The following is a 12211-nucleotide window of genomic DNA, read 5'->3' as shown; positions in this document are numbered from 1 at the left end:
TGCTGCAAAGCATAATAAACCCAACTTGTCCAACCGTCATCGTGCTTCTGGGGATCTTTGACTGAAGGATGTTGGCCATACTAGTCATTAATCATTGCTAAGGGAAAACATTTCATCTTTCCAGCCTTTGGCAGCATTGCAAAGCTAGTATGTACTGCTCCTGAGTGGGGCTGAATTCCCCCACTTCTTATGACATCACCTCTTTCAGATGCTACTTAATTATCTAATACTTATTTCATGTGTAGATTAGAATTTACTACTGTTCTTTCCACCCTCAACTAATACTTTTCAAAGAAGGTTCCCTGGAGAATAACGCTTTTACCATAACTTTCTTTGATCTTTGTTTCTTTCATATTTGTGTTACAGGCTGTGTGTATCTGCCCTAGCTGTGGATAACTTTGCAGAGGGGGTGGGAGCCGTGTATGGCATGTTTGACGGGGACCGTAATGAGGAGCTCCCTCGCCTACTCCAGTGCACCATGGCAGATGTGCTTTTGGAAGAAGTACAGCAGTCAACAAATGACACTGTTTTCATGGCTAACACCTTCTTGGTATCTCACAGGTAAGCAGGTGGGTTGAATATTCTCTAACTCAGCTCTGCTTTTGGAAGACTAAATCTTACTAAGCCAGAAGGTCAGGGTCTAAATTACAGGTATAGGATCAAGGTGAGATCTTGCTCCTCCTGCTGTGACTGTTCTTTATATATCAGCACCGAGGAATGTGGGGACTTTGGTCCTTTAACCAGTGACCTACAAAGGGTTAAAGTACTGCTCAGATTTGTGTATTTAGAATACTTATTATTGAGGATTGGCCAATTAATCTTTTTTTAAAATTTTATTTTTTTAAGTTTACATCCAAATTAGTTAGCATATAGTGCAACAGTGATTTCAGGAGTAGATTCCTTAGTGCCCCTTACCCATTTAGCCCAACCCCCCTTGCACAATCCCTCCAGCAACCCTCAGTTTGTTCTCCATATTTATGAGTCTCTTCTGTTTTGTCCCCCTCCCTGTTTGTATATTATTTTTGCTTTCCTTCCCTTACGTTCATCTGTTTTGTCTCTTAAAGTCCTCATGAGTGAAGTCATATGATTTTTGTCTTTCTTTAATTTCACTTAGCATAATACCCTCCAGTTCCATCCACTTAATTGCAAATGGCAAGATTTCATTCTTTTTGATTGCCTAGTAATACTCCATTGTGTGTATGTGTGTGTGTGTATATATATATATACATCTTCTTTATCCATTCATCCATTGATGGACATTTGGGCTCTTTCCATACTTTGGCTGTTGTTGATAGTGCTGCTATAAACATGGGGGTGCATGTGTCCCTTCGAAACAGCACACCTGTATCCCTTGGATAAATGCCTAGTAGGGCAATTGCTGGGTCATAGGGTAGTTCTATTTTTAGTTTGCTGAGGAACCTCCATACTGTTTTCCAGAGTGGCTCACCAGCTTGCATTGCCACCAACAGTGCAAAAGAGATCCTCTTTTTCTGCATCCTCGCCAACATCTGTGGTTGCCTGAGTTGTTAATGTTAGCCATTCTGACAGGTGTCAGGTGGTATCTCATTATGGTTTTGATGTGTATTTCCCTGATGATGAGTCATGTTGAGCATTTTTTCATGTGTTGGTTGGCCATCTGGATGTCTTCTTTGGAGAAGTATCTATTCATGTCTTTTGCCCATTTCTTCACTGGATTATTTGTTTTTTGGGTGTTGAGTTTGATAAGTTCTTTATAGATTTTTGGGTACTTAACCCTTTGTCTGATATGTCACTTGCAAATATCTTCTCCCATTCCATCAGTTGCCTTTAGTTTTGCTTATTGTTCCCTTTGCTGTGCAGAAGCTTTTTATCTTGATGAGGTCCCAGTAGTTCATTTTTGCTTTTGTTTCCCTTTACTCTGGGACGTGTTGAGTAAGAAGTTGCTGCGGCCAAGATCAGAGAGGTTTTTGCCTGCTTTCTCCTTGAGGATTTTGATGGCTTCCTGTCTTACATTGAGGTCTTTCATCCATTTTGAGTTTATTTTTGTGTATGGTGTAAGAAAGTTGACCATTTAATCTTCTAAGCCACTTAAGGGCAAAAACTCTACATAACCAAACTAGTGAATATCTGTTAGTAGCTAATATCACATCTTGCGTATCAGGTGGGCTCTGTGAAGGACACACACAGCTGAGCGGTGGTGACCTTGTCTCGCTGAGGTTGAGATGGAATAGCCGGGAGCCCAAACCAGTTTTGTCTCTCATTATAACATAAAGCAAAGATGCTGGGAAAGGAGTCTATTTTTCAGTAATAGAATTGAGCTAGGAGCTTGGCAAAATAAAGAGTTTAGGAAAGAGAACTTGGTTTATGAAGCACCTCCCAGAGCCAGCCAGAAGACCAAGTCTTCCTCATACCGTATCTTTAATTTTCCAAACAAACGAAAGAGGTAGGTATTTCATCAGGCAAGTTTCTCAGAGAAATATCTTGCTGAGGATCTGCAATGAGCACATGTCAGAGCTGGAATTTGCAACCAGATCTTTCTCCTAGCACCTGCCCTGTGGTTAGCGTTGTGTGCCATGTGCTAGGGAATGGATGCCATGTGTATGGGAGATCTAGAAGGAACAGTGTGGCCCTCCTTTCAAGGAACTTAAAGACCGAGTGAGGGGTTGTTCCAGGAGCAGCACCTTCAGCACGACCAGAAACTTGTTAGACTTGCAGATTATTGGGCCAGCCCTTTACCCACCCAATCAGAACCTCTGGGGGTGGGGCCCAGCAGCCTGTTCTAAAGAGCCCTCCAGGTGATTCTGATGTGCTGAAGTTGCAAGTGACTTGAATGAGGTCACTGCAGTCTAGGATCAGACCCAAGCAGAAGCAGTAGAGAAAGATGTATGTTCACTGTCTCCCCTACCCCCAACCTTTTTGTAAAATTTCTTTCCTCAGTCCACTGAGCATGGAAGGCAGAACTCTTCACCATCATCTGTAGCAAGAGACTGCCTTTAGGTGGATACAGGTGAGGCTGGTTCACAGTCATGTGGCAGAGAAACAAGGAAATCACGGACATGAAGGACTGCCGCTTCTAAAACTAGCTACCATGTCTTTTCTTTCTTTCTTTTTTTTTTTTTTAATTTTTTTTTTTCCAACGTTTTTTTATTTATTTTTGGGACAGAGAGAGACAGAGCATGAACGGGGGAGGGGCAGAGAGAGAGGGAGACACAGAATCGGAAACAGGCTCCAGGCTCCGAGCCATCAGCCCAGAGCCCGACGTGGGGCTTGAACTCACGGACCGCGAGATTGTGACCTGGCTGAAGTCGGACGCTTAACCGACTGCGCCACCCAGGCGCCCCTCTTTTTTTTTTTTTTAAGTTTACTTATTTTTGAGAGAGAGAGAAAGAGAGGGAGGGGCAGAGAGAGGAAGAGAGAGAATCCCAAGCAGTCTCTGTGCTGTCAGCTCGATGCAGGGCTCGAATTCATGAACTGTGAGATCATGACCTGAGCGTAACCAACTGAGCCACCCAGGTGCCCCTGTTTTCTTTTCCTTCTTAACAGAAAATTGGGAATGGCTGGACAGAAGCTGGGCTCCTCCGCTCTCCTTTGTTATATCCGCCCTGACGCTGCTGACCCAACAAGTAGTTTCAGTCTGACTGTGGCCAACGTCGGCACGTGCCAAGCAGTCCTGTGCCGTGGTGGAAAGCCAGTGCCACTCTCAAAAGTCTTCAGCCTGGAACAGGACCCGGAGGAGGCTCAAAGGGTGAAGGACCAGAAAGCCATCATAACAGAGGTGAATTTCACTCATTGGCAGTTACTTCTCCCCAGATCTAGTGAATGCTGTTCTACATACAGGCAGTGAACTTCCATTTTCTTCCCATCAAGCCGTGCAAATTGCATCCAATCCAGATAATAGTATTAGAAGAAAACCTAAAGAGCAGTTAATGACTAGCAAAAAGAAAAGGCAAATTAGAAATGAAAAGTCTTAGTTTGCAATCCTTCAGATTGATACCTGGCATGTAAAATAAATGTAAATGTCTCCCTTGGTTAATTTTTAATTCCTCTGGTTTGTTACTCTAAACAGAAAAAGAGAAAGTTCTACAGTTTGACATCCCTGTTGTGAAATGCAAAGTTTCAAAATATTTTTCCTGTGTATACTGTGTATGGCTTAGTATGCTCTGGTGGGTTTTTTTAATTTGTTTTTTTGTTTGTTTTTTTGTAATGAAGCATCAATATCTGTGCTATTTTATAGCTTCTCTCCTTTTTTAGTAGAGTAACATTTTTGCTTTCAAAGAGACTTTAGCAGTAAACAGAACACTGTTTACTACAAAGCAGAATTCTCAGATGCTTTGCCCATTTTTGATTGTCTGTTTCTTTATTGTTGGGTTTTAAGAGTTCTTTGTATATTTTGGATACAAGTCCTTATCAAATATCTGTTTTGCAAATATTTTCTTAGAGTCTCTCTTTTTTTTAACAGTACCTTTTGCAAAACAGAAGCTTTTAGTTTTAAAGAAGGCCCACTTACAGTTTTTTTCTTTCATGGATCATGCTTTTTGGTGTTTACAAACTCATTAACAAACCCAAGGTCACCTAGATTTTCTTCTGTGTTATCTTCCAGAAGTCTCATGTTTTAATTTCGGTCTGTGACCTGTTTTTAATTAATTTCTGTGAAAGATGTAAACTCTGGGTCTAGATTCCTTTTCCCTTTTTTGCATGTGAGTGTCCACTTGTTTCTGCGGCAGTCATTGAACAGACTGTCCTTTCTCCATTAAGAAACTGCTTTTGCTCCTTTGGCAAAGATCAGGGGACCTTATTTGTGTAGGCCCATTTCTGGGCTGTCTGTCAGAATTCTGTGGATGGGTTACGCAGATTTGACTCCACCCAAGGAACACAAAACTAAAAAAAGTACCATTATAATGTGGCTTGATACAAAGAAGATTCTGGAAAGCTGAGGCGTTGCTCTTAGAAAGGTCTTTCAGTCAAAACAAAAGATAACTTTATGGTTAATTTGTTTTTTCAGAATTTAGGTAATTTTTCTTGGGGTGTCCTAGGCAAGCAGGAATTATTCTTATAAATGTTAGTTTAACCACAGACATTTATTATTTGCTAAGCACTTTACTCCTATTATTTTATTTAATTTTCAGAATAATCCCCATGAAAGAAGTGTTTTTATTTCCATTTTACAGATGAGGAAATTAAAATATAGAGTTTATGACAAATTCTGGTAAATGAGAGAGCCAGGATTGTTACCCAGAGAGTCACTGCAGCTGTGAAACAGATATATTGATGGCTTCAGAGGCTTTGTTTGATTTTTATCTTTTTTTTTTTTAATGTTTATTTTAGAGAGAGAGAGACCGAGACCGAGTAAGAGCAGTGTAGGGGCAGAGAGGCAGGGAGACACAGAATCTGAAGCAGGCTCCGACTGAGCCACCCAGGCACCCCTGATTTTTCTCTTGAAAAGAAATCACCTGCATCTAGGATTATTCCTTTTCCTCTACGTTTAGAATTCTATCAGTTGTGACTTGATCCGCTATTCTTTCTTCATACGATCCTTACAGTAGTAAATTATGCTATGGAATTCAGGTTTTATTTTTCTAAGCTAAATAGCTTTAGAGATTATTTAATGCTTTAGCTACGAAGATTCTCTTAGCCATTTAGTATCTTCCTTAATCTTTTCAGTCCCAACTGTGCCTTTAATGAGAAATCATTAAAAAAAATTTTTTGTAATGCTTATTTTTTATTTTTGAGAGAGAGAGAGCATGAGCAGGGAGGGGCGGAGAGAGAGTGAGACCCAGAATCTGAAGCAGGCTCCAGGCTCTGAGCTCTCAGCACAGAGGCGGACATGGGGCTCAAGCTCGCGAACCGTGAGCTCATGACCTGAGCGGAAGTTGGACACTTAACTGACTGAACCACCCAGGTGCCCCAATGAGAAATCATTTTTAATGACCCACCTGAGTTTTGGCCTCTGTGAGAATACTAGTGATGGAGAATTAATGACTGTTCTACTTATTGTTTTTCTTTTCTTTTTTTTTTTTTTAATGTTTGTTTATTTTTTTTTATTTTTTTATTTTTTTATTTTTTTTTATATATGAAATTTATTGTCAAATTGGTTTCCATACAACACCCAGTGCTCATCCCAAAAGGTGCCCTCCTCAGTACCCATCACCCACCCTCTCCTCCCTCCCACCCCCCCGTTTGTTTATTTTTGAGAGAGAGAGAGCGAGCAGGGGAGGAGCAGAGAGAGAGGGAGACACAGAATCTAAAGCAGGCTCTAGTCTCTGAGCTGTCAGCACAGAGTCCCACATAGGGCTCAAACTCACAAACTGTGAGATCATGACCTGAGCTGAAGTCAGCAACTTAACCGAGTCACCCGGGTGCCCCTCTACTTCTTGTTTTTCTGACAGATAATCCTCTAAGGACATGCCAAGGCCTGTGCTTCATTGAGAGCAAATCTCTCTTTTTTTTTTTTTTTCTAAGTTTATTTATTTATTTTGAGAGAGTGTGGAAGGGGTAGAGAGAGAAGAAGAGAGAGAATCCCAAGCAGGCTCCCACACTGTCAGCACAGAGCCTGACTCAGGGATTGATTTCGCAAACAGTGAGATCATGACCTCAAGAGTCAGATGCTTAACTGACTGAACCACCCGGGTGCCCTGAGAGCAAATACCTTTTGAGATGGAGGTGCCTTCTAGCCACTTAATTTTAATTGGTTTTAACTTCAGTCTTGTGAACTATTTGGTATAACGACCACAGGATACTTTATCCTTTTAGAATTCTGTACATTTATTTTTGTAAGTCCATTTAAATTATAGAAATCCTCGGAAAAACCGTACAATATGTCCGTTCTCTTTTACTGTATAGCCCTAGGCATTATGATCTAGAAAGATAAAAAAAATTATACGTCATTATTGCTTGTTTCTCAGAATTTGCATTCTGCTTGTCTCCAGGACAACAAAGTGAATGGGGTAACCTGCTGTACCCGGATGCTGGGCTGTACATACCTCTACCCTTGGATCCTCCCCAAGCCCCACATATCTGCCACTCCACTTACCATTCAAGATGAGTTGCTGATTCTGGGAAACAAAGCATTGTGGGAACACTTGTCATATACAGAAGCTGTCAACGCAGTACGCCACGTGCAGGACCCATTAGCAGCTGCCAAGAAGCTGTGCACATTAGCCCAGAGCTATGGTTGTCAGGACAATGTGGGGGCAATGGTGGTTTATTTGAACATTGGTGAGGAAGGGTGCACATGTGAAATGAATGGGCTCACCCTCCCAGGTCCTGTGGGGTTTGCTTCAACCACCATTATCAAAGACCCCCCCAAACCAACCACTCCTTCCTCCAGTAGTGGTATTGCCTCTGAGTTTGGCAGCGAGATGTCCACTTCAGAGGTGAGCAGTGAGGTGGGGTCCACTGCTTCTGATGAACACAACACTGTTGGCCTGGATGCTGGCTTGCTTCCAAGGCCAGAAAGGCGCTGCAGCCTTCATCCAACACCCACCTCTGGGGTTTTTCAGCGCCAGCCTTCTTGTGCGACTTTCTCAAGTAACCAGTCTGACAATGGCCTGGACAGTGATGACGACCAGCCTGTGGAAGGAGTCATAACAAATGGCAGCAAGGTAGAAGTAGAAGTAGATATCCACTGCTGCAGGGGAAGGGATCTTGAGAACTCCCCCACTCTTACAGAGAATTCTCCTACCCCGTGTCCCGAAGAACATGCTAGAGGATCATTTTTTGGGATCCGAAGACAGAACAGTGTGAACAGTGGCATACTTCTGCCAGTGAGCAAGGACAAGATGGAGTTGCAGAAGTCCCCCTCTACTTCCTGCCTCTATGGAAAGAAACTCTCCAACGGCTCTATTGTGCCCCTAGAAGATAGCCTGAACCTCATTGAGGTGGCCACAGAAGCACCCAAGAAGAAGACTGGCTATTTTGCTGCCCCGACACAGCTGGAGCCAGAGGATCAGTTTGTTGTTCCTCGTGACCTGGAAGAAGAAGTGAAGGAGCAGATGAAACAGCACCAGGAAGGCAGGCCGGAGCCTGAGCCCAGCGAAGAGGATCGGACCGAGCTCCCGGAGGAGTTTGACACAGCACTGTAATCCTCCCCCAGGAGCTGTGGTATCAGGGAAGGCTGTGTAGTGTCGGGGCAGAGATCCTTCCAGAGGCATTTTGCCTCTGCATTTCTAAACCATAGCTTAAGGGGTTAGAACTTGGAGCCAAAAATGGTGGGAGCTATCAGGGTCTTGCTCCGGATAAGCTAGTAAACACCATCAGTGTTAAGTTTCACATTTAACCTGCATTGGAATTCCCAGAGTCACTGGGAAGAGAGCAGATGTTCTTCTGTATCAATCCTACCACCTGCCATTAACCCTTTCTCTCCTAGGATCATTTGAGAATTTGCCTGCCTGGGCAGGAAAGGGGCTATTTCTGTGGAGGAAATAACTGAAGATTGATTCTCTTCACTAATTGCTGCTGATGGATCTCTGTGACAGAGAAATCACCTTATATCTCAACCTAACTGATGGGATGTGATGTGACTAGTCACATGGCTTTTCATTCTTCTCTACGAGAATACAGCCTTTCGAAATGATGTTTATTGGAAATGTAGAACCAATCAAACAGATAATTTATGTATGTAATGTAATGAGAGCACTTTTCATTGACTGTGAACTTTTTATTTTTGAATCTGCACTCGAGCCAGTCTTCTTAGAGGCAGCCCGGCACCTCTGTCTGTAGACACAGTGATCATCGGGCATTGGCACATTCTGTGAGGGGGACTAGGAAGGGCTTTGGGAAATCATTGAACTGTTGGATGTCCAACTGGGGAGAGTAGCATCCTTGGGGACGAAGATGGGGAAGGAGAAAGGACTAAAACGACTCCCCCCAAATCAGAAAAAAGAGAATAACTCCTTGACAAATGTGGCTCCTGCGAGGAATCGCCCAGCAGATCTCCAGAGAAGTATTTGGGGATTGGCCTCTTCCCACAACACGTGATGGAGTTGGCCACCAGCGTTCTCATATGTTGGGCCAAGGCTGATGCTGTTGGCGTCCAAGTAACCTTGCATGTAGCAGGGGACTCTGCACAGACTGAGGCTGAATGTGAACAGATGGATGGATGGAGCTCATGGGTTAGACACGCCCCTTCTCTTAATCTAGAGGGACAGTTTTCTAAAGTGTCGGAAATGAGTTGAGTTCACCTCTTTAACGTTTAACAGAGTACTCTTCTGAACGCTGCTTATCCACCTCACATGGTTTCAGAGTACTGGGCTCAATTACTAATATAAGAAAGACTTAATTGAGAAAATCCTAAGCTTACAGAAAACCTGGTTTACTGTATTTTTTGCACATTCCACATAACCTTAGCAAAATGTAGTTCCTTTCCTATTTCTGTTCTGTTGCCTTTTCCACTAGAAGATTTACTTAGGAAAAGTAATTCCTACTTACTCCTACAAAATTTTGACATTGCTTGATTTTACCCAATGGGGAATGTGCTTTGAATTTTTTAGAATACTTTCACAATTAAAAAGAAATAGTGTGGGACCATTAATTTGCTTTATGAGAAACAAAATGTTAAAGATAGATTTGAGATATATATATAGATGTGTCTATATCTTTTGGGGTGTTTTGGAAGTTTTTGTTAAAGCAACAGTAGAAAATCTTTCCACAAATGGTTATGTATCCTCATCTTCTCCAAGGCCCCAGAGCTGTGTGTGCATCAGTGGGGTACATTCTTGGGGGACTCCATACCACTCCAAGTAGCTGTCTAGAGTTCAACCCCTCAAAAATCTGAGTTTGAGTCCCCACATTGCCAGGAAAATGTGTATCAAACTACTGGTCAGCTACTAAAAAGTTTTAGATCTCAGGTCTTGATTTGAAGTGGGGCATATAATGGTTCCTATAAAGTTGAGGTGCCGCTGGAAAAGGGAACAGAGTGTGTTGCTGCCCTATTTTTATATGGGAAAGTGGGGGGAAAAAATGAAGGAGAAACGAAAATGAAGAAAAAGCTCAAGATAATAGTGATGGGTGATGTAAAACATCTTCTTACCCAGACAGCACAACTTTTGAGTTACAGAATAGTGATGCTGTCTAAAAAAGAAAGTTACTTTGGGAATATACCACTTTCTTAGTATAGTTTCTTAAAAATAGTCCTTTATCTCTGTGAACCCTTTTCTTGTCTTTGTTTCCCACCCTACTTATCGGGAACACCCCATTCTGAAGTGATTTCACCAAAAGTAAATGCATTTGTTTTTTCATCAGAAGAACTGTAAAATTCCAAATGTTCTTTTATGTGGTAGGTTTATTTTCAAGAAACATTAGGTTGCATTGAAAACCTTTAATATAGGCTGTACCAAACTAACTACTCTTTCCTGTAACTGCCTTTCATTCATTTCCCTCTATAATTGCTCTGTATTAAAATAGAGGGTAAAAAGGCCATCGCCTGTTACCAAAAATATACAGAACTCTTGACCTATGAGGTCATTTACAGTCGTGTGAGTTGATTAGGTTGTCAGGTGGTAAAATCCAGTAATCTGTCTCCAGGTGAATGTAATCTACTTCCCAGGACTTTACCCAGAGGATGTGTTCTCCAGGTGGGCAGAGTACGGTTGATCTCTAGCCCAGAGATTCGGGCCTCTGCATGATTCTCAGGTCTCTGTGTGTATCTCCCATTTAATAGAGAACTTTAAGAGAAGTTGTGAAAGGGTATCACTCCTGCTTCTGGAGCAGTTCAGGAGTCCCATGGAAGAAGGAAAAACACATGAGTCTTGGCAGCCACCGTATTCTTTTTATCCAAATGGATTGGAAATATATTTGAAAATCTGAATGCTAGTGTGTCATAAAGAGTCTGCCATAGAGTCATTGAATTGGCACTCCTGATACAAGTGAGGGCTTTATTATAATACTACTGTAGAGTGTATGTGTGCAATAAGTTGATGAATTCATTTCCTTGGTGTATAGAAGAGCCAACACAAGCAGCTTGGTAATCACTGGGTGCTAATATAGTTGTTTGTAGCGAGTGCTATTTTCCGGGAGATGGAGCCAGTTAGGTTTGGTTTGTCTACTGAATATCAAACGATGCTCTTCTTTCCCTGTAGACCTTCAGCAAAAGCAGGTACTTGCAAGCCACAGGCTCACCTTCTCTATCTACTCAATAATTATTAATGAAGAGACCTCCATAAGGGAGCATTTGGCTGTTATCGATAAATGTACCAATTATTAAATAATTAGTCTCCAAGCCATTCAGTGATGTCTGCAGCATCACTATAGAACTGTGTTGCATCACTTTTTACTTCCCTCTGGGTGGGGTCTTTTCAGACTCCCCCAACCACGGAGGCAAGTTAATCTTTCTCTCCAGTTAGTGACTTTTGCCCCATAGTTGGGTAAGCACTTCCTAGATTGAGAAAAGCAGCTACAGTAAATCCTGCTGTTTCCTTCATTTGATGATCATTCAATCACACATAAGCTCCTTGTATTCTAAATTTCATGCACTTCTCCCAGATGCTGTAGGGTTTTCTCTCACTGTTGCCAGTTGATGTCATCCGGACAGTGAGTTCATATCTTATGGTTTTGTGCAATCATTGTTGTATTGTAGTCCTAAGACTCATGATAGTGTATTTTTGATATTTTTGAAATGTGTTAAATTTTTTAATTCAATAATATGAGCCAGAGCATGTTGCAGCAAATCTATTGTTTGTAAAAAATAACAATAACAATAATAAATAAAATAAAATGGAGTATCTTTTTCATGGCTTCGTTTTAAAATGGAATACCTATTGTTTTATAAATATTTTATTTTGGCATGAAACTGTAATTTTCTCTAACTTGTATGTAGAATTAGTTTCTTAAACAGAATTTTTTTTGCCTTTTTTTTTTTTTTTTTTTTTGCTTTAGAGGAAGATAACAGATGAAACCACATTCCATGGCACTCTATGAAGCTGTGAGTTAAGGCAAGAATATTTTTGGTCACCTCTTAAGCTGAAATAGCAATAAAGGTTTTTTACATTAAGAAACCTATTCTGACTTGATTTATATAAATCGTTTAAAGAAATCCCAAAGACAGGAAACAGTCCTTGTTCACATGCAGATTGTTAGCTGACTAGAGGTAACTCAATTGTAAGTAATTTACAGTTCTTAAATCGTACAGCTGATGATAACACAGAAGAGCCAGTTGGATAATCCAGCTGTCTGACGTGTTTGTCCTAATGTAATGGTTTCGGTGTCAGAACTTCAGACATAGTGGTGGTTTTGACTC

At 41.4% G+C, this 12211-nt stretch overlaps 1 protein-coding gene across 3 annotated transcripts in view; it reads left to right on the top strand.

Annotated features, from left to right (window-relative positions):
- The window catches only part of PHLPP2 (PH domain and leucine rich repeat protein phosphatase 2), an 86132-nt gene extending 74431 nt beyond the window's left edge, over positions 1-11701 (top strand). For all 3 annotated transcript variants that reach the window (XM_086689000.1, XM_086689001.1, XM_086689002.1), the window contains 3 exons: positions 367-561; positions 3523-3754; positions 6906-11701. In XM_086689000.1, coding sequence (XP_086545126.1) covers positions 367-561; positions 3523-3754; positions 6906-8060 — 1582 coding nt within the window. In that variant the 3' untranslated portion in view covers positions 8061-11701. The remainder of the gene's footprint in view (positions 1-366; positions 562-3522; positions 3755-6905) is intronic.
- The last annotated feature ends 510 nt before the right edge of the window (positions 11702-12211 follow it).

Source organism: Puma concolor, chromosome E2 (assembly GCF_028749965.1).
Source record: "Puma concolor isolate L17-30 chromosome E2, mPumCon1.1.hap2, whole genome shotgun sequence".
Lineage (NCBI taxonomy): Eukaryota > Metazoa > Chordata > Mammalia > Carnivora > Felidae > Puma > Puma concolor.
Note: the sequence above shows the minus strand (reverse complement) of the source record. Positions and strands in the feature narration are given on the sequence as shown.